Source organism: Mustela putorius, unplaced genomic scaffold (genome assembly GCF_011764305.1).
Source record: "Mustela putorius furo isolate JIRA1106 unplaced genomic scaffold, ASM1176430v1.1 tig00000551_pilon_pilon_pilon, whole genome shotgun sequence".
Taxonomy (NCBI): Eukaryota; Metazoa; Chordata; class Mammalia; order Carnivora; family Mustelidae; genus Mustela; species Mustela putorius.
This window is the reverse complement of record NW_025421412.1, coordinates 12,065,216-12,090,217: the sequence shown is the minus strand read 5'-3', so window position 1 is coordinate 12,090,217 and position 25,002 is coordinate 12,065,216. Positions and strand designations below refer to the sequence as shown.

At 42.3% G+C, this 25,002-nt stretch overlaps 1 protein-coding gene across 24 annotated transcripts in view; it reads right to left on the bottom strand.

Annotated features, from left to right (window-relative positions):
- DOCK9 (dedicator of cytokinesis 9) overlaps positions 1-25,002 on the bottom strand; it is a 275,916-nt gene that overhangs the window by 46,581 nt on the left and 204,333 nt on the right. For 14 of the 24 annotated variants that reach the window (XM_045081367.1, XM_045081379.1, XM_045081375.1 and 11 more), the window contains exons 31-38: positions 22,397-22,575; positions 21,835-21,948; positions 19,809-19,923; positions 15,151-15,284; positions 12,945-13,059; positions 9,459-9,525; positions 7,928-7,975; positions 5,216-5,352 (exon numbers count right to left, since the gene is read on the bottom strand). In XM_045081367.1, coding sequence (XP_044937302.1) covers positions 5,216-5,352; positions 7,928-7,975; positions 9,459-9,525; positions 12,945-13,059; positions 15,151-15,284; positions 19,809-19,923; positions 21,835-21,948; positions 22,397-22,575 — 909 coding nt within the window. Of the gene's footprint in view, positions 1-4,657; positions 4,702-5,215; positions 5,353-7,927; positions 7,976-9,458; positions 9,526-12,944; positions 13,060-15,150; positions 15,285-19,808; positions 19,924-21,834; positions 21,949-22,396; positions 22,576-25,002 lie in introns of all 24 variants that reach the window. The other 10 variants (XM_045081374.1, XM_045081380.1, XM_045081370.1 and 7 more) reach the window with 2 other exon arrangements.

Genomic DNA, 25,002 nt, shown 5'->3' with positions numbered 1-25,002 from the left:
AAACTAAGCTGTGCATGAGGCAAGGATTTAGTCCTTGGTCGCCATGTTACAGGCCAACCCAGGAAAATGAAACTGACTTGGTACATCCAAAAAGGCATCTTAAGAGAAAATGCAATTTCTTCAAGTATCGGTCAGCAACTCTTTGAAGCTGATGAAGCAGATTCTCACCAGGGCAAGTAAGGAATGCTGTTAACCCTACTGATTTCCCCTACGGAACCGTGGTGCCTTGAGGCACAGGGCCCTCACAGACTACCTTCAGCTAGGCTGAGCAGAGAGAGGAGAAGGACTTCCTCGACGTGCCATCTTTGGCACATACATCATGGATTGCTCGATGGGATTCACTGCTCACATGGACACAATTTTCATTCTGTTCTAACTCTGATAAATGATTTATTCTAAAATCCCCAAGTCTTCTAAACACACAAAGGCAAAGGAAGAGACTTTTTTAGCTAACGTCATCTGTTACGTTAGTCTTAATGAACCTTACTCTGTTTAATAAACTCCTGTTACTAGAACAGCTTGACTGAATAACGCCGACCACATCTGTAAACAGTCTCCCCCTCCCCACTGCCAGGCGGTTAGAGGGGATGTGGTGCGAGGGACAAAAACACTTGCCTTTTCCAAATGCCAGAGGACGTTTGGGCTTGAAGTCAGATACATATTCTAACAGGAGGCACTTTCTTTTCAACAGGTGCCTTTACCCTTATGTTTATTTTTCCCCCCCTCTGGCCCACATAATCTGAATCCAGAAAAATAATACATTTTGTGAGAAATGTAAATGCTACTGAATGATATGAAATCTTCTTGCTAAAAGAAGGCCCCAAACATGGAAGACCTAGTCCCCTAGATATATTAACTCACAGTCTGCAGCCTTTACTAACTACATATACTTTTGCAAACTATCAGACTGATCAACCTCTACGTTATTATCTATTTGTTCATCTCCATCCCACTTTTATTGTTAAAAATGTTTTCTTCACAAATGAGCGAAGAGTAGACAGTAGAATAAGGAATAATATTCCAAGGCAAAAATGATGTGATTTGCTTTCTGACCTCTGACTCATACAAAAACCCTAATATGCTCAAAAATGATTTGTGGAATGAGTCTATAATCTCAGAGTTTATACCTGAGGAAATGGTGATGCCATCTGCTTTCTCTTCTCTGAAGAAAACCTCAATCTAATAATGTTCAGCTGTGTCTGGAAATAGTCCCTCGTATGGGATATATAGCCCAGACTGTGGAAACAGCTGGTTTAAGCATGCATTGTAATTTAAAGTCCTTTTTAAGGTTATTAAGAATGTAAACATGTCCTGACTTTTTTTTTTTTTTAAGATTTTATTTATTTATTTGACAGAGATCACAAGTAGGCAGAGAGTGGGGGGAAGCAGGCTTCCTGCTGAGCAGAGAGCCTGATGTGGGGCTTGATCCCAGGACTCTGGGATCATGACCTGAGTTGAAGGCAGAGGTTTAACCCACTGAGCCACCCAGGCACCCCTAAACATTTCCTGACTTTAAAAAGGCATCGTGCCAGACTTTCTCAGTTCTGAAACCCCATCAATTGCAAGAAGTAACAATGACTGACTGTCATATTGAATGGAATATGCAAGGCACAGGTGTGAGGTAGCTCAGTTATAACTCCAGGTTATAGCCTGATAACGGAAATGCTAGGAAACATGCAAAAATGTATTTCTAAATCAAGGAAACCTGCTTCAGAGTAATAAAAAAAAAAAGTGACTTCACCAAACATTTCATTTACTGTCTTGAGTATATACTTTTAAAGCATCTAAGTCGATTTTTTACCCATTTTAAGAGATATATTGTCATGCTTAAAACCTGCAAAACGTAATCTTACTTCAAAGAATACATGTGTTCTCTGCGTTTTTCCTGTAAATTCAGTATTATACACAGTAAGGGAATTTAATGATCACTGATACTCATTGTCTTGCTTGCACTTCATAGATAGCAAAGAATTTCAGAATTAGATGTGGTCTTATAAACCATCTCATCTAACTCTTCACCTCCCAGTGTGACGTTTAAGAGACCTGAACAATATCCCCCGGGAGTCCTCAACCAGTCTGTTTCCACACCTCCAACTCCCAGTGCCCACAGCAGCTAATGGGCAATTCAGTTAGAAAACGCTTTTCCATAATGACCTGAAATCGCATTCTCTGCAACTTAATCGAGTGACCTTGAACTCTCTCTTAAACCAAATGCAGGTTTTCTTTAAGTGTTTCTACCTCTTGTCTGGCTTTGCGCCCTACCGTACCAGCAGGAAATAGGAATTATCATGCAAATGAATTTAATATATTCCTAGAACAATATATAACAGCAAAGTAAATGCAAAATGTTATCTTATGTGTTCTGCACACGCATCACTTACTTACAAACATGTCTGACTTAGCTTCCCTCCCAACAGCATGGTTTATGTAAAATATTCTACAGGTAGCTCTCACTTTCAATTTTCCATTTGACACAAATAGCTTCTGTTGATACACAACAGGATGCACTTTACAATAAAAAGGTCAATGTCTTAATGTTGTAAACATTTACTTTTCACGTACCTGAGTAATGACCCAAACATAATGAACCTCTATCTTCTGAGTGTTTTTGAATAGTGAAGGCTATTTGGACACAGTGGAACTTATCATTTTCATTATTTCCTATCAAAATCCAAGAGTAAAAATAAGACCCCACCATGGTTACATGTAAGGTGCACATGGTGTCTTTTCCCATGTCCTACTAATGGGGGGCTTAAAACTTGGACGCCACTGGATTAAATTTCTGGCAGTCCTCTGCTGCCCCCAGGTGGTCAAACTGAGGCCTGACAAAGCCTTTCCTCTGAAACTAAAAACAAAAAATGTAGGTGGTATTTATAGGGAGGGGGCCCTCTTCCTATTTTTTTTCTTTTCTAAAATAAATTCTCAAATAAATGTTAGACTCCGGCATTGCAAACTTCTCACATGCTGGATTTATGTCATATTGGTTGGTCCAACAGAAGGTACTGTATTCATTGTTAAAGAGGACTTTTTTAAGAAAGACATATATGACTACAAATTTCCCATAAAATATCTCGGTACTGGTGTAAAGAAATCACATATGTATACATACATATATATGCTCACACATATACACATGTATACATACAGTATGTCCTGCCTTCTCTGTGGCTTCTGGGCACACGGACAATCTGGAGCTCAAAAAGGCTGAAGCCCCCCAGATACATCATCAGACTTATAAATGGAGACCGAGTTCCAGGAGAAGATGCAAGGACTGTGAGACACCAGAACCAATTTGGGATGAGCAGACAGGAGGCTAAAAGAAATCAGCTACACACTGTTTCTCGAGAAGGCAGAAGGAGAAACGCTGATTGAGGATGGTGTCACTGAAAACTGACTAGAGCAAAAACTCCAGGAGGAAAGAGGAGAGAGGCAGGAAGGATGGGCTCTCTGTGGGTAGCCGGAAGAGAGAATGGGAGTCAACCATGTTCACAATATGCTGCTTGGCTGCAAAACATAGCCAGCTGCCTCTCTCCTCCAGTTCAAGCCACCATTGCAAAATCTGTTTGCAGCGGGAGGAGCGGCTGTCTGTCTTGGTAGGTTAAGGCTATACACTCATGTGTTGATCACTCATTTTACTTTTGTTTATTTTCTGTTTCCTACATGATTATCTTTGGAGTGGGGGACTCAGTCTACTGATTTTTTTTTAAGTGCTTTAAAGTTTAGGTATTTATTCTAACTGACGGAGAGGTAATGCCTGTGTTATAAACTGTCTGGGCAGGGGCCGTGTGGCAAGTCCTGCAGAACCATGAGAATTTCATTTCTGTTTGCTTAATAGGAAATGAAAACTAAAAACACCAAAACTTCTTTTGTTTGTGTCAACCCCTTGCCTGCAGAGCTAGAAAAAGCCCTAATAGACAAGATGTGGAAAAATCCAGTATTGGAGCCTGAGAGGTGTCATGAACATCCATTCGTGTGTGGCAGGCAAATGTCATACTGATCTAAATTAAGCTTAGAATTTTATAAAGAGGGTCTATACCCATTAGGTTGAACTTTGGGGTGGAAGAGTAGGCAGCTGCTGTATTTTGATGCCTCAGCCTTCTTACTCTGAACTATTACCATTTTAAAGCATTTGGGAATATTGTCTTTACTCCCAGCCTATTTAAAGAAAGAGGTAGGAAGATCACAGTGAGTGGAATTCTTATGATTAGAAATGATGGAAGATATTAATAGCTATACATTAAAGGCATTACTTGGCATGAGAACAAGTAATTGTATATGTAAAACAGTAACTAGCTATGTTATGCTTGGAGAAAAGATGAAACAATTCAGAGAACACAACACTAACAGAAATGGTATCTATTATAAATGACGGCATTCATTTTTAAAATGCTGCATGGCTGATGTCTTTTAGGTTTCCTGCTTTGAGAAAACTTTTAAGGAGATGTAACACTTAAGTTTCTAGAAACAGTACATGATGTCATGTCTCCTCTGGTGATATGAAAAAAGTAAATTAAAAATATGCTCCTACTTTTTGGTAGGTAGAATCTCTACTGTGAAGTTAGAAAGCCCCAAAGTTAGGAAGGCAAGATGAACAAAAAGGTCTCGGCTTGCAAGTGAAGCGGCCTCATAAGCAGACTTCAACCTGATTAAATCTTACCATTGTCTACAGAAATTCCAAGCACACTTGATATCTTTCTCACACTGAAAACACAGAAAAAGTCACTTTGTTATTGGCTTTTCCACACCCTCACAAATTGATTCATGGGCTTTATGTTTTCACAGCAGTTTAAGGAGTAACATACATTCAAAGCTGGAATGTCAGAATGTGGACACTTGATCAATTACATGCATGGCCTCGGAAGAACGAAAGGAACCTGTCCCAGATGTCCCAAGGACTTGCGCATGGAAAATCCAAATATTCAATTAAAGATATCAGAGAATGTTTGGCTGTCAAAATGTTTACGTTAAAAATACTGAAGGGAGGGGGTTGGGACAAAGGGTCCAGGCTTTTAGGTCTGGTGCCGTAGCTGACCACGTTCCACATTGTGTCACTCTCCTCCAAAGAAGGGAATTTCGCCATGAGCTCTTCATCCCACTTGCTCTGAGCTGGAAGAAAAGTCAGGTTGGTGATGTGGTGTGGTGCGGCCTGGGGCTCTCCCCTCTGAGATGTCACATGAGATGGCTGGCTGTTACGATGGTATGTCATGGGACTTACTGTGGTTAAAAGTGAGAGAGTTATCCAGGCTGCCCAGCTGCTGCAATCTGGCATGCATCATTCCTGTTCTGTTACGGGAAACAGGCAATGTCTGAGATTTTCGATCATGAACTATGGGTCCCAACCCCTCCTGGTTCCTGCAACATGAGTGAAATGGGATAGAAGCAAAAGTTAGACTTGTTACACCGCAGCGAGACGAGCAGGGTTAGTGAGGCCAGGACACAGCACAAGGGGACCGGCCACACGCCAACCAGAGCAGCGTGGCCTGAGACGCACACACAGGCGGCAGTTCTTAACTGAGTTCATAGCAAAGCACCTGATGATGAAGAAGCAAAAAGCAAGCTAAAGCAGGGAACTTTTCAGTTTTGGAATGTACTTTAGAGATGCTGCTTTTTAAAAAGTCAGAGCATCAGTCCGACGTGGCGCTAAAGGTTAGCGTTCGGAAACTGCTAAACACCATGAATATTTTCAGATTATACATGTTATTAAAGAGCAAAAAAAAAATTTTTTTTTTAAAGAAAACAATGCATTGGAAGAAACAGAGAACAAACATGCAATGAGAGGGATTATATGAGGCGGTTTTAACACCTTTATTCTTACCCAGGCAGGAAGGAGAGCCACACACTTTGTTAAACTTGTCAGCAGTCAAGTAAAGAAAATAGAAAAGTGATCTGGGTTAGCAATCATACAGCTAACTTCCTACTGTGTACCATCACCAGAGCAGATGAAAAATGAGACCCGTGCTGGAATGACACCTGTCCCCGGCCCGTAGCCAACCGTCTCCCTCATTGTGTTATTGTGTGGAGGAGAACAGGAGTTCTAGAACATGCATGGACTGTCATCGGGCAACATGCTGCTGGGTGATTTCAGAGGGACACAATGAGAAGACGCAGTATTCCTCAGCCGGGACTGCCACGGAGGGCACACACCGACAGCGTTCAGACTCCGCTCAGGATCTTTGTCACATGGAGCAGAAACCACAGGAATTTTCTATGAAGCAGGGCACATCTTTCCACAACACACCTAACAAGCAACACCACCTTCCACGCCCGCATTCCTATGCCCATCCGTTTTTAGGATAGCCCAAGAAAGCACACTTTTACATGCAAATATATACAGGGTGCTTATAAAGTCGGAAGATTTTTTTTAAATTAAATTTATAGCCATTAAGAAAAAAAATAAGTTCACAGTTAGACAAGACCCAATTCTAAAATATTTTGTTGGGCAGAAACCTTCAGCTTCCCACAGGCACCATGTTCAGCTCTGCGGCACGTCACCCTAATTTGCACAACGCTCTCCAAATGCCAACTTGTGCTGTGGGTGACAGTTACCGTGAGAAGGCTGGGAAGCTTGCCGGTCACAGTGCCTTCCGGTTACAATATACCACATCCCCAGGTCCATGGGGCAGAGTCAAAGGGAGTAAAGTCCGATTGCAAGGTGCTACTGTATAAGGTCACCTTGTATATACTTGCATTTGGTACTCAAAAGTGCAAATGTTATAATTGACTGTTACGATAAAAAATAACAGTTAAAATGAGAGAACTTCAAGTGCCACCGCGTTTCAGTTAAAAATAAATACGAATAGGATGAAAGTGTAAAATACTCTCTCTAAATTTACTCTTTTAAAAAAAAAAACCCACAAATTCTTATTGAACATGAAACATAATTCTGCAAATGTCTCAAATATCCCAAGAAAAGAACAATGTTAACATAAAAAGTAAAAATCTCCACATTCAAATAATCTTAAAAATCTCTCTCCTGTTTCATTGCTGTGAAACAGAATTATAGAGAAAAAACTCAATCACTACCGAATTTTAAAGTTGTCCTAAAATATAAATGTGTTTACTTATAAGCAAACAATCACAATGGAAAAATAGGATACTTAGACCAACCCTGTAAATACATTATCACGGGACACACAACACGGACAAAACAGATACCGACGCGCTGAGCAGCCGCAGAGCAGGAGTGGGAACGTGGTAAGGACAAGACGTGCTCTGAAGAAACGCCTCCAGGAAAGAGAGGCTTGGGTGCCCCTCGCAATGAGGTTCCGGCTCCCCTCGAACTCGGCACGGATCTGAGAGTATGGTGTGGGGCAGGGCCGTGAAGATGTATGAAACTCAATCGAGAGTTCTGGTCAGATAAGATAAGAGCAGGGCATGGACAGCTTATGTGGACTGAGGAGAAAAGGCTCCGTTGCAGAGACGGTTTTTAAGGAAATTTGAACAAATCTGAGATGAACTGAGAGCCTTCCTTCATGAAGAAGCAACGAAAAATGGTTATGTGAGAAATTATTATCTTTGTAGCTGGGAGAAGGAATGGTAAAAAGTGACCTCTGAAAGTCAAACAGGGGAAGCAAAACCACTGGAGGAGGAGAAAGAGCGAGAAGACACACCTGGGGGAGCTGGGAGAAGAAAGAGAAAGGGGACAGGAAGGAACAGAACACGGGGGTGTATTTGGAAGGAAGCACACCAGTGAAGCAGCAGGCCACGGAGGGAAATCCTTCCAAGAGATATGCAAGAGGCAAAATGAGACAGAAGGAGTGTGGGAATGCAGGCGAAAGATGCCACCAGATTTGACGGTAGCAGTCCAAAGACATCGCGGCTGTTTATGAGAATTCCAACTGCCAATCATCACGGATGACAATTTCCACACATTCAGAGCCAAGTAATACAGAGAATGATACACATTCGAGCCAAACCCCCACAGTACCTGGCTATATATCGCTTCCCCATGTACTGGAACTGGTGTAAGCAGACTCTGCAGACAGGATGGAAGGTTATTAGGGAAACAGGAAAAGACAATGGTTTCCAATACATTGCTTTATTTCAACCCATCAGCAACAACACATTCAATAAACCTTACATCTACCAGTAGCCTCTTACTTCTGGTATTCAGAAATTCTTGGGAGGGTCTTTCTCACCCAGAGAAAATCACTAACCTAGAGGGGAGGTACCATGCTGGGCTGTCGGTACTGTGCTGGGCGGTGAAGCCACTGGGGAGGCCTGGGACAAACAGGACTGCCCCCGACTCCGTCTGTCTCAGCACAGGCACGGGGGAAGGCACAGGACTGGGGCACTCTCCCAGCTGCTGATCTGTCCTCATTCAATCCCGGCAAGGAGCTCCCTCTTTTGGCTTTTCTAAAGGGACTGGTCCCTTACAGACATCAAATGTCTGATTTTTGGGTTGGTTTTAATATACACACAATGTTGATTTTTTTAAAAAATCATGTTTTAATAAGAAGTTGTTACAATAACGTCCAGTAAGTTCTTCTGGTGCGGAATCTCATCAATCTCTCCCACTTGTAACTTAGCAGAGAGAACAACCATGACTAGGAACCAAGACCGTAATTCAAAATGCAAAAAGCTTCGATTACAGGTTTTCGCCCGAGTTTAGGAAAATATATTTGGCAGCAAAATCATGACCCCAATTACCAGAAATAAAGCTATTTACAGTTATAATTTATCCAGTTGTTATGAACAATCATAGTACTGTGGAAACAATAATGTGTTTGATTGTGGGGGGTCTAAGACCTTGCTGGGATGTTACAGAATATATTCTCTATGTAAATTTTCTAAAAATCTAAAAAATTTTGGATGTGGAAAATCATTTGGCCCCAGTGATTTTTTTTTTTTTTTAAATCTCCACGGTGGAGCCCAATGCAGGGCTTGAACTCATAACCCTGAGATCAAGACCTGAGCTGAGATCAAGAGTTGGATGCTTAACTGACTGAGCCACCCAGGGGATTGTGGATTTGTGGTAGGTTTTTGTTGTTGTTGTTGTTTGTTCTTTTTTTTTTTTTTTTAAAGCAAAGAGCTTAAAGGAATGATTGAAGAGTTAAAAGAAGGTAATATAGATAAAATTTAAGATTTCACTTAAATTTAAAAATTATAGCTATTTTCGTCTCAATATTTACATCTGCTTAAGCTACATTAGACTCACCTTTGAAACATAGCATTCACCCAATTCAGTTAATCAATTGTGTCCTTTTATTCAGATAGTTTGTACACATAAGCAGTTAGCTCTCATCTCTAACAACCACATATCTAATAATTTAGGGTTGGTCACTGGCCACTGAGTCATGTGCTCCCAAGAGCAAGTGTTGGGGTCAGGTCCAGGAGAAAGAGCTTAAAAACGGTGGATGTGAATATACTACATTCCTAGTTCAACCCCATAGCATTGTTCACACCTCTTAATTAGCCAAGAAAAATCAAGAAGCAGAGAGCAAAGCAAAACTACTCACTCAGATATTGTAAAAAAATCCATAAGTTCAGACGTTGAAGCCTTGTTCCAATACGTAAACAAAGCATCTAGAAAGTAAACATTAATTTGGTCAGAATCATGATGTGCATTGTATATAGCAGGGGATGGGGAAAAGATTTTGGAGAATAAACCCTCAAACCCTTTTATAGCTGATCAAAGAACCAACTACAGTGACCAGTCTTTATTGGTAACAGACACAATGTGCATATTCAATTTCAAGAAGCTGCATTTGAACTTTAATTTCATCATGCATCACCTAACACTAGATAGTACAATTTTAACTTACATATAATGTGCCCTTAAGTGGCTCAGAGATTTCAAAGAATACAAGTAGGCAAATAATCTTAAGTTAGGCTTTCTCTCTGCCTCATACAGAATCATTCTCCAGGAAACAATCTGTTGAAAATTCTTGCATGTACCTAAGTCCTCTCTTCTTAACACACGCATGCAGAAATGGATGTGTACATACTGCACACACTGTTTTTCCTTTGAGTTTTATTTCAGTAATATAGCTTGCATCTCTTCCAATCTTCTCCAAGATGCCTGATACTCCTCTCCATGAATGCAGTATAACCGAGTTAGCCAGTCCCTTACTAACAGACATTTACTTGTTTTCCCCCTTAATGCTCTGCTCCATTAAATTATGCTTTGAAGACTATTCTTTTATAAGGATGTTTGCACACTTGTCCAACTACATCTATAGGACAAATATTCTCAGAAGTGAAACAGCCACGTCAAATGTTATGAACAGATATTGCCAAATAGTCTTCCAAACAGGCAATATATGCAACTTCCTGTTTCCCGGCGTGATGATGTGGTACCGTCTCCATGAGGAAGTCACATGCACATCTGCTCTGCATCAAGATGACTGGCCATATTTTCAGTAAAGGCAAATCCTACAAGTCCATTTACAGGAATCATTCTGTGTGTGTGACCCTTAACCTTTTAGAACTTGCCCAAGAGTGCTACTACCAGATAGTTAAACATTTTTGTGTTCTTATATTTTATACTGAGGTTGAAAAACCGGTGAAGAGATTTCTCTCAGGGAGAAATTCCACTGAATTCGGGGGCCTGAGGAGAATGAGAGCAGTCTGCAGCGATGCAGATAGCTTGTGAAGGTGCTCGGCCAGGGACTTTTCACTCCACGCTTGCCCAGAATGGTGAGGGGCAGGGGAAGCCATGAGCTCTACATGGAGAATCTGTTATGCGTGAGCACTGTGCTAGGTGGTCTCATGATTGCACACTTGTCATATATCTTAATTGCCACCAGGATCAGAGACAGTGTTCTAATTTATAGATAAGCTAATAAAGGCTCAGAGAAGTCAAGCAGTTCTCCCCATCATCAGGCTAAAGAATCACGGTGGAATGGGGACTTCAATCAAGTACACCTGATTTTAAAAGCCACGTTTAGTTTATTAGACCAGTAACATGGGTGGGTCAGTGGGCTTCCATCTTTCAGGAATTCTGAGTTTAGATTCCAGAGGAACAGACTCGGGTTACTTGAGACTGACCATCCTCATGGGGTGAGCACCCAAGGAGCGAAAAGTGAGTATGAGAGGACCTCTACGGGCCAACCTGCAAACACCTGTGGTCACCCTAGCTCAAATCAGACAGAGCCAGCTGGCCAGCCAAGGAGCACTAAGCTGCCTTTCCTTGCTCGTGGCTATTGGCTGAGGCTGAGGTTACTGACCTGGGGGCGTGGGGGGGGGGGAGACAACTAACCTCTATGAGAGACGGAGGGGCCCAAGCGGAGAAGGTGCTCCTTGAATGTGGGAAAAGGGAAAGAGTAGCTACACAGCTACACAGTTGACTTTGGTTGCTTGTCCCCTAAACTACTCTGAAGGCATTTTCTCTCCCACCCCATATCATACGCAAGAATCAAGTCCAGGTAGATACTAAGATTTAAATGTGAAAATTTGAATAATACTATTTTAAAGAGGATAAAGAAGAGTATCTTCATGACTCTGGGGATAGGTGAAGACTTTTTAAACCTGACACACACAAAAATTCAAATTATAAAAGGAAGGAAATTGATACTTTGAAGGTAATTTTTTTTTTTTTTAAGAGAAGCTCTAAAACTGTTTTGAAGAGGTCACTGAATTTTTAAATCATGTGCATGGCCTCCAAAGGGCTGCTTTTAAAGGATAACTTTAACTAGGATGCAAAATTTCTGGAATATTGGTCCTTAAAAAAGTAGTTATGTTCTAGTTATAGATCTTATTTATTATTTGAAACTTAAAATATTTTAAGGAAAACTTTCAGCAAAGGAAAAACAGAATTACAAAACTGGCTAAAACTCATCACCGTGATGTAAAGTTCAGAACTTTTGTCATTAAGGGCAGAATTTCAACTTTATAACCCTAATGCCTGAATAAGTGCCCAGTGCTTTGCTATTTGGTCATCATTCAAGGAAAATTATTTTGTTTGTTGTGTTTTTAAAAGCTACTTTAAAGTATCAAATTGACAGAATAAAAAAATAACCCAGTCCTGAAGCATTTTAGGGATAGGTATGTGGTTCCTACCATCTGGATACTAAGGTTTGGCTATTAATGCTGTAGAAATGGAAGCTTAATACAAAAGAAACATTCTTCTCAGGCAGATATGGAAGCTTAATATAAAAAAAAATTATTCTCAGGCAGAAATGCCTTCCACTGGATGTTTAAGGCCCATACTGACTGCCACTACACAAAGGCAGCACGAGAGGCCTTCAGCATTTTGTTTTCAGAAGACTTTGCCTTGACTCAATACACTTCACAGGACACTTTCTGATTATGCTGCAGCAAGTCCGACAAGATTTCTGATCAAGGAAGAAACAAGACATTGTACCATGGCATGATTTCAAATGATTGCTTATATCACAAAACTGGAGTTGAAGTGTCTTATCATGGATGTTTACATGCTTTATTCTATTAAAAAATGTGGTTGTCAAACCCTTTATGAGAAACTTAATCTACTATGATACCACTAACTCCATCAGAAAACTAAAAAATCACATCTCACTTCCAGTTAAAGCCAGGAATGTCACACATACTCTAAATGGAAGAGATGCTCAGATCCCCCAACATTACACATTCCAATTCAAGAGCCTTACTAATAAAATTATGCAAGTTGCCAAAAAGTTTTTTTGGACAAGTGAAATTGTTTTTTTAGGGGGAAAAAAAAAATCAAAGGCTACCTCATTTATCTGCTTCTGTCTTCTTGGATTATGATGGTAGGCCCGAGGTTAATAAAAAAAAATTTTTTTAATGGCCCATATACATTTTAGAACTCGCTTTTTAGAACAATTAGTAAAAACTCTTTTTCCAAATTAAGACTTTTATTTCTGCTACATTTAGTAAATTAACATGTATTTCAAATGAGGAAGAAAATCTTTTTAAGCTCTTCTATCCTTTCAAGCAATTCTAAGTTTTAAAAAAGACACCAAATACTGAAACAAAGTAAAACTGACATTTTCACTTTCACCTACCATCAGACATGCTTTTTAAGATGTAGAGGAAACACATCAGCAGGCTCTTAATCTCGGACTGGTCAAGTTTGTCACAGCGAACCACAGAATTTCCCAAAGGGCCACTTTGCTGGTGCTAAAAAAAAAAAAAAAAAAAAGGAAATACAGGTGATTTTTTTTTTAATCCATTATTCTAGGTAAAACAAAATTAGGTTCATTTTTCTCCTTTGGAAGAGAAAGATTCTTAGAATTGAGTCAAATCACGCAAACTGGAAGGTGTAACTCATTGGTCAACAAACCACAGACACACCTTCACCAAATACACATAAGCGCCTAGTCCACAGAAGCTCTGTCGGCTTCCTTCACTTGCTATCCTAAGAGACAAGCCAGCAGGCACAGACCTTTCAAACTGGGTAACCACAGCTGGAGCTACCAGCTCAGTTCTAAAATGCCAAGTACGATCTCATGCAAAAAAGGGATGTGGGCTAGGATCAAACAGAAATGATGAGTTGGAAGACACTGTAGAACCGACCATATCCTCAGGAGAAGGCCGGTGTCTGAATGAGGAAATAAAATCCACACTCCTGTTGTGTACCCCACAAAAGCCTGCGGCGGAGTCCCTGTCATTCAGCTGACATCGTGGGGCACCACTGGGGGGAAAACGACAGGTGGGTACCCAACAGGAACAGAAAGGGACACCTCAGCAGAGCTTGTTCAAAGACCCTAAACCGATGAGACCATTCCCTCAGCGGCTTAGCTCAACACCGCAAACTTCAGAAAGTGCAGGGAACAGGGTGAGGGCAGTTTTGCCACTAGACAGCACGTTTACATGTTCAAGGGGTTCAAATTAAAAAAAAAAAAAAAAAAAAAAGTACAAGAAAAAGAATCTCATCTCCTGATTTAAAGTCACGGGAGATTTTGACATCGTCAAAGTTGTATTGCCAATTGAAAAGCAGGATTTTTTTATGTTTTTGGCAAATACCAAAGCAGAAAGGTCAATTAAAAAAAAAAAATCTTTCATTTAAGGTATTGGGGGCAGCAACTAAAAAAAATAATATGGTAATCAGGTTTAATTAATAATGTACATGAGTTTTTTATTATAGAAGAAATACAGGTGCAGTTAGTGGCAAAACCACAGGGAGGAATGCATCATTTCGCCCACGCACTTCGCCAGGGCCGCTGGGAGAACCCAGTGCTTCTTGCGCTGGGAGGGAAGGTGCAGCATGCAAAGTTTCCTCTGGCAAAGGTGGGATCGTTAGAAGGGAAAAATCCACAGTGACCCGGTTTTTCCTGGCTGACTGGCAGCTCTCTTCCTCCTCTCCAGCACTGCGTATGATGCAAGCAGAATGCCTCCTGAGCAGCTTCTCGCTCTACATATGAACGCAAGTCACGGTCAAGGGGAAAGTTCAACACGTCATGACACACACGCACACGGAGACGCTCCCACCTCTACCAAAACCGCATGGAAGGATAACCGTGTCACTGTCAGCCACAGAAAGGCAGGTACGATGACCAACCTGCTGCTGAAGGACATTCTGCACGTTTCGGAGAACTAGAAATACATCCCTAAGTGGTTCACCTGTTGATTGGTATGTGTGCTTGCCTTGAACTTGAAGTAACTCGGGAAAACAGTGGCCAAGGCAACACTAATCTATCATTGTTCTGGGTTTAAATTCAAGCTTTAGCCATTCCCACAAAGCTCCAAATAGACCCTTGATTATTTCAAGAAAAAAATGTTAAATACAAAGATGATGTGTTGTGTTGGAGGTACCAGTGTGAGCTGGTTTCAAATAAAGTCTCATCCCTGAATCACCTAGATGATCAATTAATCTTTCCGGAGCAAGCTCTGGACCCAACACCCATTTGCATGGATAACTGTATACATGGTATTCTCTGGCATACAGATGATGGGGATTCTAAGTGAGAGTGAATTTTGATGTCCCTACCTGCCCCACCTGCCCAAACTATTTCCTCAAGGTCCTCCACTGTAAACATTGCCCTGATGTAAAATCTTGGAAACAAGAATGGGGGAGATTTCAGGAAATGGGCCCCATCCTTAGACAATACTCTGATCATAACTCTGATAATAACTCCAGGTTAACTGAGTTATTTAAAAAAAAAAAAAAAAAAAGTTACCCTTAACGAACACCAGAACACGAAGCATGGTTTACTTTAGGCTAAATCCATTAGTTGTAAGAAACACTTAAGTTGTATGAAAAGAAATTACCTTATCCAGGGAATTGCTTTTCTCGCTATTCCTTTCTGGAAGGCTATTCCCCGAATCTGTGCTTATGAGGGATCCTCTTGAATCAGCATTTCTCACACTATTGATGTTCGGAGTTGATGCTGTATATGGAGAAGCTATACAGAAATCAAGCGAAGACCAAAGACTTGATGAGATACAACAAAATGAAGATACGTACTGAACTTTAAGGGAAATTGCTTCTATGGCACTTGTTTTTGTTGTTGTTAAGAAATGGGCTCAAGAGTTTCACTCAGGCACCTCGCCTTTAACGAAGGGCCATAATCCGAAACATTCAGACACAACCCTGAATTCACTTATGGGAGGCCACCTTGGATTCCTCAGACGAAAGGAACACACACAGTTTCAGAATGCAATAAAGATGTTAAAAAATCCACCTACAACTATCAGATCAAAAAATGAAACCCTGCAATGAGCCACAGTATTCAAACTGTATGCTGAGGTGCCCTAGGAAACTCACGGAGCCTCTCGGGACATTTTACAATTTCAAGAAAAACACGATGGTGCTTGACATTTCCCAAAACTGCAGTTTCAATGTGAGATCACACTACGTTCCTCTCGATGATGTTGTATCTTTGTGAAGCTAGGTCTTTGGTGGCTGCTATGATAAAAAGCAGGTACTGGGTGAAAATCACCATGGAACAGGAAAATAAGACGGGGGTGAGAAATTAGATTCCAAATAGAGCTGCTGGGCAATGCCTAACACGTGCACACATCCCATTGAAAATGGGTGTGGTTATTAAAAATAATTTTTCTTTAAATTTATGTGTATTTTTCTCAAATGCCGATGAAGTTGTTCAGATAGATGAACTTCCTAGGTTATGTGGCTCCAAATACCTAATAAACAGAACTGTTGGTTGTTTACTCTGGCCTGGGGACTCAATGAACAAATTACTGTGACCATAAGTGTGCTGTGAACGCAGAATGCTTGGGAATCTCTGCAACAAAGAGTTACGAGCAGAAAAGAAATTTAAAAATAAAATGTGTGACATCTGTGAAAAGCAGCACTATAAGTCAGGAATCAGCCCCCACCTCAGAACTATGGAATTTTTTAAAAAAAATAAGGTTTATTTATTTATTTATTTGACAGAGATCACAAGTAGGCAGAGAGGAAGGCGGAGAGAAAGAGGGGGAAGCAGGCTCCCCACTGAGCAGAGAACCCAATGTGGGGTTGGATCCCAGGACCCTGAGATCCTGACCTGAGCTGAAAGCGGAGACTCAACCCACTGAGCCACCCAGGTGCCCCAGAACGATGGAATTTTTTAAAGTAAAAGTAGTAGACTGACTTCCTGCTTCGGTAAGATTTCAGTATATTACATGATTTAAAATGACCATCAAACTTGTACTTTCCATGCTGAACCACAAAGCTTACCTCCAGCTGAAAGGCTGGGCTGGCTGTGCACGCTGTCTGAGGAGTCTTTGGTGCTGGGCTCCAGCAAGCCGGAAGCAGGGCCTCCCACACCCACACGGAAGACGCCATTCCCCAACACCTCAGAACAGGCCGCCATTTTCATATGTTAGGATGCAAATCAGCTGCCATGGACTGCGACATTTCTTTTCTTTTTAAAAGATTATTTATTTACTTACTTACTTATTCATTTAGTGTGTTGGGGGGAGGGGTAGAGGGAGACAAAGAATCCCAAGCAGAAGCCCCCCTTGCTGAGCACAGACCCCAATGTGGGGCTTGATCTCAACACCCCGAGATCACGTCCTGACCCAAAATCAAGAGCTGGAAGATCCACCCACTAAGCCAGCCAGGCACCTCTGAAACACTTCTAAGTTAATCCCTCCCTCTACCTAACACTCAGGTGTATCCACCCCCGTCCCTGAAACTGAATCAGCATACTAAAATTAAGAAAAGAAGCGTGAGGGGAATTTGAAAATGGAAGTGATGGCTGGAACGTGTAAGCCACTGGCCCCAGGATGCCTCATTCCAGAAGAGAAACTGTGTGATGGATTGTAACAGGGAACAGGTAAAAACCTATGAAAAAACTATGAGCCTCTTTCTATACTTAGAGATAAAACACACTTCATGACCAAAGTATAATTATAGTCCTCCTAATATAACCAGACTTCATATTTAATGTAAAACATAATGATCCTGAAAAAGAGGTCCTCAGTGAAGTAAAATTAGACCTTAAATTGACAGGGTTTTAGGCTCAGTTCCAGAAGCAGAATCCTAATCTAAGGCAAACAGATGGAAATACAGTAAATCAAAATCAACATGTTTAGTAAAACTGGGTTCCCATTGTGTGTGTGTGTGTGTGTGTGTGTGTGTGTGTGTTTGTACTTAATGTCTCAGGCCAGTGCATTTTAAAAATCTTAAACAACATGTAAGTAAAATGAAAAGAAGTTCAGTTCACCTCTGTCTTCTTTGTATGGACAGCCCAATGCAAAATACTGAGCAGGTGGAAAAGAGAATCCTGGGCTTAAGAATGTGTGCTTTTTAAAAAACAAACATAATCTTGGAGTAGATTTATCCAGGCAGCAAATCAGTTCTAGAAATCTTCATGCACCATGTTCCAAAGACATTGAAAAACAATGCTGAAGGTACCTTCTGAGGAAACGAGATTTCTACTAACTAGAAATGCAAGGAGAAAGTCCGTTCTTGAAGGATAAGCACCAGGACTCAAGTTAACTGGAAACTCCTCAGGGAATAAAAAAAGAGTTGCTCAAGCTACCAGAAAGCTAGCAAACCCAACTCAAAGGTGGGGGCTTTTCTGGAAGACATTCCTAAAAGGGAACAAGGATTTAAGTCTTTCAATGGGGGTAGGAAAGAAAAAGCTGGAGGACAGACAAGGTCTGTTAGGGTGAATTCCTATGGAAAGTGGATTCAGATCTTGAAATTTAAGAGAGCGAAAAGGGATTAAATCAGTCTCAGATACTTTTCATAACTTCGTCACAAACACAGAGCTACTGAAGGTCATTAATGCCATTCGAGTCTCGGTAATGATAGCCAGCGGCTCATCTTTACATTCTCAAGGCAACCCACACCCTGACAGGGTGAGGCAGAATTGGAAAATAAAGTCAGAGTCAAAGCATTGTCTCATTGTTCTAGTTTGATCATTTCCAGAGTCTTAAATTCTACAGAGTACTAGTGAGGGAGTTGTGATTTCTACACATTCCTGGGCCCCAAGGGTCATGAAATTGGCTACTGAGAGTACATCACAGAAAGGCGTAACACTGAAGAACTGTGCTTGTTATAACGGCAGTCAGATACTGTCACCATGCTGGGCACTGCACACATTGTATGAGCTTTCCACTCCTTGCCCTGACTCTGTTTTGGAGATGTGGACACTGGGACACTGAGGGTGACGAAAAGAGACACGCTGCTCAGGGCAGTCAGTAACTGATGGAGTCTGGATCCCAAACCACCTGTCTGACCTTAAAGCCAGTGTTGTGAGCTCTGAGCTCTGCAGACAGTATCTTCCCATGAGAGTCCCTTTCCTGCCCCTGGAGCAGTGGCTGGGTATGTGGGCAGAGCAGGACAGGACGAGGGCCCCAGGAGAAAGGCAAATACAAACATCACAAGTCAGTCTCTGCTCTGAGCATTCTGCACACATTAACTCACTTAATCTTTACGATACCTAATGAGACCACCACAGCTTTGAAAAATATATGTAAGCATAAGTAAGATTAAAAGACTGGTACTGTAGGATAAATCTGGACACTGGTGTGGGGTTTCTGATTCTACATTCTGCTCACTTTCATCACCTACGTGAAACAGCACCTCAACATCAAGAAAAACAAGGAGGAAAGGACACAATCAGAATAAATAATACTCCTGCAAATTAAAAGGCTAAGAGCCCTTTATTCTGTCCCGTGACCTAAGTCCACCCACTGGGTGTCCCAAGCACTTGGCATAGCCATATGCTTCATTTATTCGAAAAGTAGTAAAAGACAGAAATAAAGACAGAAAAAAATCTGTGTTTGTGACAATTCTGTGAAGACACATCTACTTTCTTTTTGCACCACTATCTTCACGAAGCAGTTGGCACAGGTGCTCAATTAGTCAGAATATTAATAAGTACATTTCTCAGGCATTTTCTTCCAAGCATTACTCAATCTGAATCTTGATTTTTGCCATCTGTTTTCTTCCCCACAGGGGTTGCTCTTACATTATGTCAGAGAGAAAAATATTCTAGGGAAGAAGATTTTAGAAAACCGAATTTAGAACTGTACTCCTGCCACAGACCACCATCTCCTCAGCAATTACTCAATCACATTTCATCAAAATCACCATCACCACAAGTAAATCCTACCCACATCCCCCCACATGCTCCTGCAAAGACATTCCTTTTCTAAAAACTCCTTTCCTGAAAATCCAATTTGGATGTTTAAAATGAAAAATTAATGTGAGCATAACAAAAAGCAAACAGCACAAACACGTGATTAGGCGTATGGAATCTTCAATGCATGAGATTTTGGCTGGGGGGGGTGTCTGTATTTCAGGGTCGAGTTGAGGGTTTCCATCATTAAATACGAAAAGCAGGAAAAAACCGTGCAAGGCAGAAGCTCAGGCTCCGAGGGCCTCCTGTGAGAGTCGGCGTGGCTCCCACACTGCGAGAGGGAGGCAGCGCAGACTCAGAGCAGAGGGAGGCAAGCAGAGCGCCGAGCCTTACCGATGCCGGAGATGGCTCCGAAGAGGTCTTTGTGCAGGCTGTTGTCCAGCACGAGGCCAGGCTTCTGTGGCGTCACCAGCGGGTTCGTGGCTGGCAGCGAGTCCTCCTTCATGGTCTGTTCAAGGGGAGAGAGAGAAGAGATAACCGAAGGTGACTTTCAGAGTCAGCAGCTGTCCTTGGAAGGGTCGGGGACGTGCGGACATAGGACCCAAGAGCCTGGCCGGTCAGATGTGCTGCGCGGGGGATGCGGGCGCTCAGCGAACAGGACAGAGGGCCTGGGTCGGGGAGTGGACAGGGTGCAAGTGTGTGGGCAGAGCACTCTGGGTCCCTAAAGTCACTGTCTGTTGCCCCAGAAGGTCTAGCATGTTCCCCTTCCAGAGCGCAGATGTCCAACATTTCCTCAGACTGTTTTTTCCCTCAGACAAAGCCTCCCATGCTCTTTCTAAATGGAACACTGGTTTTTCTCTCACACCAGAAATCCTCCCAAATGAGCAGCAGTGACTTACAACAGCAGCATGGAAAAGCTGTCCAAGCTTGCAGCTTCGTGTGCACTCTCAGGCAGTGGAGAAATTGTTAATTTTGAAGTTCTGTCATAAAAGGGGCTTTTCTTTGGTGATTTTCTCAGGATTGAAGATGTACAAAGAGGTAGCATTATACCCTGAATTCTTTAGTCAGATCAGAAAAGCAGACAGGTTCAGAGAGTACACTTGTGAAATACAATGTTATATGGGGTGAGATGAGTGCCCTTCAGAACTACAAAACACATTCTACACATATGGTGCCTCTCAGTGCGACATTATTTAGGACATGTATTCAGAGGTGGAGAGATAGCATTAAAAAACAGGACAATGCATCCCTGTGGGGCCAAAGGGACAGAAACACAACATGAAAATTTCCCAAGTGTATGCAACAATCATAGTGTGGAAAGACTAACAACCGAGCTCATTTGTGGGTCCAGAACAAAAGGGAAAAAAGAAAATTACTACACTGGTAGCATGTGTGCAAATGAATGGCAGGTGGTCTCCACCCCAAACATATTGAGATCATTTCTGGGATCACCCTTCAGGCAACTTAATTTCTAATACATCTTCCAGTGACTACACGAAGATGATATAAATTATAGTGGTCAGTTTCTGAAGGTGGGGCCGTATGTCACTCCTGTTGGCCTCCCTGACATCAAGTCTGACTTTCTAATTTTACAGACAGAAAAACTTTAGCCCAATGATGTGGATCTTCCAAGGCTGCGTAGCATGTTACCATGAGAACGAGCTAGGATTGAGCTCTCAGAGTCTGCAGATTAAAACTACGCTTTCCATTTTAACCTCCTCTCCCTGCAAATCTTTGCTGAATTCAGAGATGGTCCTTACGTCTTACAAGGTATGGTCCATCAGAAAAGCATTTTTATCCTGAGAGTTGAAGGTTTACTGATTGGTCCCATCTTAGCCAGAAATGCAATTAATCAAGAGTACTATGGATTATTATGGTTTTAGTGGCAGAACAAACAAACAAACAAAAAAGGATCGGTGTGTCCTGGGTTAAATAGTATCCCCCCCCACCCAAATTCATGTCCACTGAGAACCTCAAAATGTGACCTTATTTGGAAATGGGATCTTTGGAGATGTGATTAAGACAGAAGGCAAAATGAAGTCCTCCTGGATTAGAAGCCCTACGTCCAATCACTGGTGTTCTTGTAAGAAAAGGAGACGACTTCAGAGATGATACAGACACACACGAGGAAGAAGGCCGAGTAAAGACAGAGGCCAAGACTGTCATGATGCAGCCACAAGCCAAAGAATGCAAGGATATGGGGCAAGCACCGGAAGCTAGGAGAGAGGCACAGGACAAACTCTGCCCACAGAGCCTCCAGAAGGAACCAACCCTGTGGCTACCTTGACTGTGGACGTCTGTCCTCCCGACTACAAGAGAATGAACACCTGTTGGTTTTGGCCACCCTGTTTGTGTTGCTCGGTGACAGCAGCCGCAGGAAACACATGCAGGCTGCGGCCAGGTATGTATGCTTACGTACACTGCCGGGGTTCACAGGGAAGGGTGACACATCCCTCACGTTGATCCGCTGGACATTCTCAATCAGCAGACCGAACAGAGGCAGGTAGAGAGTGGCTATCCTTGCTTGATGGCTCTGAAAAAAACGCACATGGCCAAGTTTATCCCATGGCTCTGAGCCTTTAATGATGGACTGAGTGGGCACTGGGCCAACTCCTGTATTTGGATCCTTCCTATAAAGAGGGCTATTAGCGGGCACCTGGGTGGCTATCAGTTGAGGGTCTGCTTTCAGCTCAGGTCATGATCCCAGGGTCCTGGGATCGAGCCCCGAGTCAGGCTCAATGGGGAGCCTGCTTCTCCCTCTCCCTCTGTGCTCCCCTGCTTGTGTCTCTCTCTTTCAGACAAATAAATAAATCAAATCTTTAAAAATAAATAAATAAATACCGCTACTAGATTTTAGTGTGTAAACAGAGATGATTCTCAGTGCTGCTACCACTAAATTTTCTGACGGGTTACTTTCTTTATATTACTTAAAATAAAGGACATTTATCAATCCATATTTCCTTCCACTGGAGTCCACTCACCCTCGAAGCATATCTGTCATCAAAAGAATGCTTTATCAGCAGGTTCTTGAGCACACTGATGGCAATCAGCCGGACCTCCCTAAACTCCTGGAGGGCGGTCCCCACCTCCCTCAGTAACAGTCCCACCAAGAAGTGGTTTCTGCAGAACTCGTCTGTTAACGAATAGTCAAGCTGGAGATCTGAAATGAGGATAGAAACTGCTTTAGTTACAGAGACCATCACGCACTTTGAATAAAACAAAAGCCAAAACCACCCTCTGCATTCAGCCCACCCTGTGTGTCAAGAGATGATTAGACTTAGCTTCAAGTGTAATTCAAAGGTCAATTATCTAAAATATTGCTCCACGCCTTACCACATCAGACTCTTAAATTTAAATCCAGATAACTGCACCAGATTTTGATTTTAGAAGACACGATACCTTGCATAAATATTAAGTTAGTGAATAGTTTTAGTACCAATTTTTAGAATATACAACAACATGCTACATTACAAATGAAATTATGTTATTGACAAGAAGGTAAAAAATAAAGTTACCGTCTAACTGACACTCTAGAGAAGTAATCTGTATGTAACAAGCATGTAATTAACAAAGAATAGATATACATGGTTTATTAAAATTTTCTTTACTACTTGAGTTCATTAATCCCTTTCCTGGTCATGAAAGGCTATACATTCCCATAAAAACCCAATGTGCTTCAAATGAACAAGTTAACATATAACCTCTATTCTGCTGTCCCTGAATGAAGAACTTACTTAACACAATTAAAAAAAATATACTCAATACTTCTGCACCTCTAAAAGCAAGTTAAAAAAAAGAACATAAACTAACACTGAAATACTGAAAGCACCACACTATACCAGTAAATCATCAGCAAGCTAAACGATCAAATGGAAAGCTCTTCCAGAGAACAGCTTGAAGGAAATACAAAATCTACTTAAGGAGGGAAAGTAAAAGCAGCTACGCATCCCTCCAAAGCTGAAATATGCCTGTCAGTAAGCCGTAGCTGGGATCTGAAATCATACTGAATCTATTACTAGAGGAAAATCTATAGACGCCTTCTTTGACTTTGATTCCCTATTAGTTACTTCCCAACCTACCCAAAATACTGCCCCAAGTCCTATGCAGAAGCAAGGGAAAATATTCATCCTTCCAGAATAATCATGTCCACTGAATGGTTTTTTAAACTTTGTTTACCCTAAGGACAGTGCACAGCTTGAATTCACACAAAACCCTTAGGAAGATACCGTCGGTTTAACTGTGCGTGCACGTGCATGCAGAGAAGGGGGGAACGGGGAAGAAGGGAGAGGAGGGGAATGCTACGAACACGGACCCCTATCAGGGCCGTAAGGACATTATCTGTAGGTCACCCACAGCCGCCTGCCGAGGGCAGCCCCCCTTGACACCAAACAACCCGATGGTCGACTGAGAGCGTGTGCGAGTCTCCTGGGCACCTGACGGATTTCACGTCCCTCAGTCCTGCAGGACAAACAACAGGGCCCCACGGAGTTTAGGACAAGGCAGGCATCAGCTCTCATTCGCTGCCCAGCCAAGGGGTTTAAAGGACGACCCCCGGTACCCTGACAGGAGGAAGGAAGAGGGTCTCGGTCTCCAAGTACAGGTGGGTTAGTGACTGCAAGGTGAGGGGAGTGAGACAAGTTTGGAGCGCCGCTGGGGTCCTGGGAGGGGGCAGGAGGAGACGCGGCAGGCTCCACGGAAGAGGTGCTGACTCTCTGGGCAGGAAGGGGACGATTCCCCCAGAGGGGTGCTGTGTGAGGCGAAGGAAAGTCAGGGGTGGGCACGCCATGATGGAGATGCCGGGAGCCGGCAGGGATGTCTGAAGTGTGGGCAACAGTGGGGAGTAAGACGAGACAGGTGGGATTCGGGTTGCCAAATACCCAGCCGTTCCCTCGACCCAGGACATTCAATCCCTGGCTTTCATCTCATTATCACCCCCAAGTTACCTTAGCAGTGAGGCTTTTCCTGGCTACCCTCTCCCACATGCCCTGCTGCTCATATCATACCCCTACTTGCCCCACTTTAGTTTTCTCTCCTCAGACCTCATCGCTAACACTGCACAGACTTCACTGAGGGAAAACAGCCTGGGATTTTCATCCTTGTCATCCGCGACCGCCTCCCAAAGTCCCGTGTGCCCAGACTCGGTTGGTGCCAGGTAAATAGGTGTTGAACGCACGAATGCCAACCCCAGGCCCCCAACCCCTTCTGGCTCCTTAAAAGGTAGTCCAAGTCGCTCCTGGAGAAAGACATTTGTGTCTCTGAACCAATGCTTCTATGTGTTTCCCTCTAAGTTTCAGAGGCCGTTGATTTAGGGTATTAATGGTTTGGTGGCATCCTTCTGCTTTTCTATCAGTATAAATAATTAATCCCCATGTACGCACATAGCACTAAACCTAACAGACCCGACAGACTAATTTGATTTGTATGACTTAGTGAAGACAAGGAAATCTCTACGCGTTTACTCTCGTCAAACTTTAAGAAGATACAGAACAGTTAAAGACTCAACATGCAGACATAAAATGCACGTGAAAAGCCGTGTTGCTTGTGATTAGGTTACGGCCACCACTATAGACAAGGACCATGAAAATGG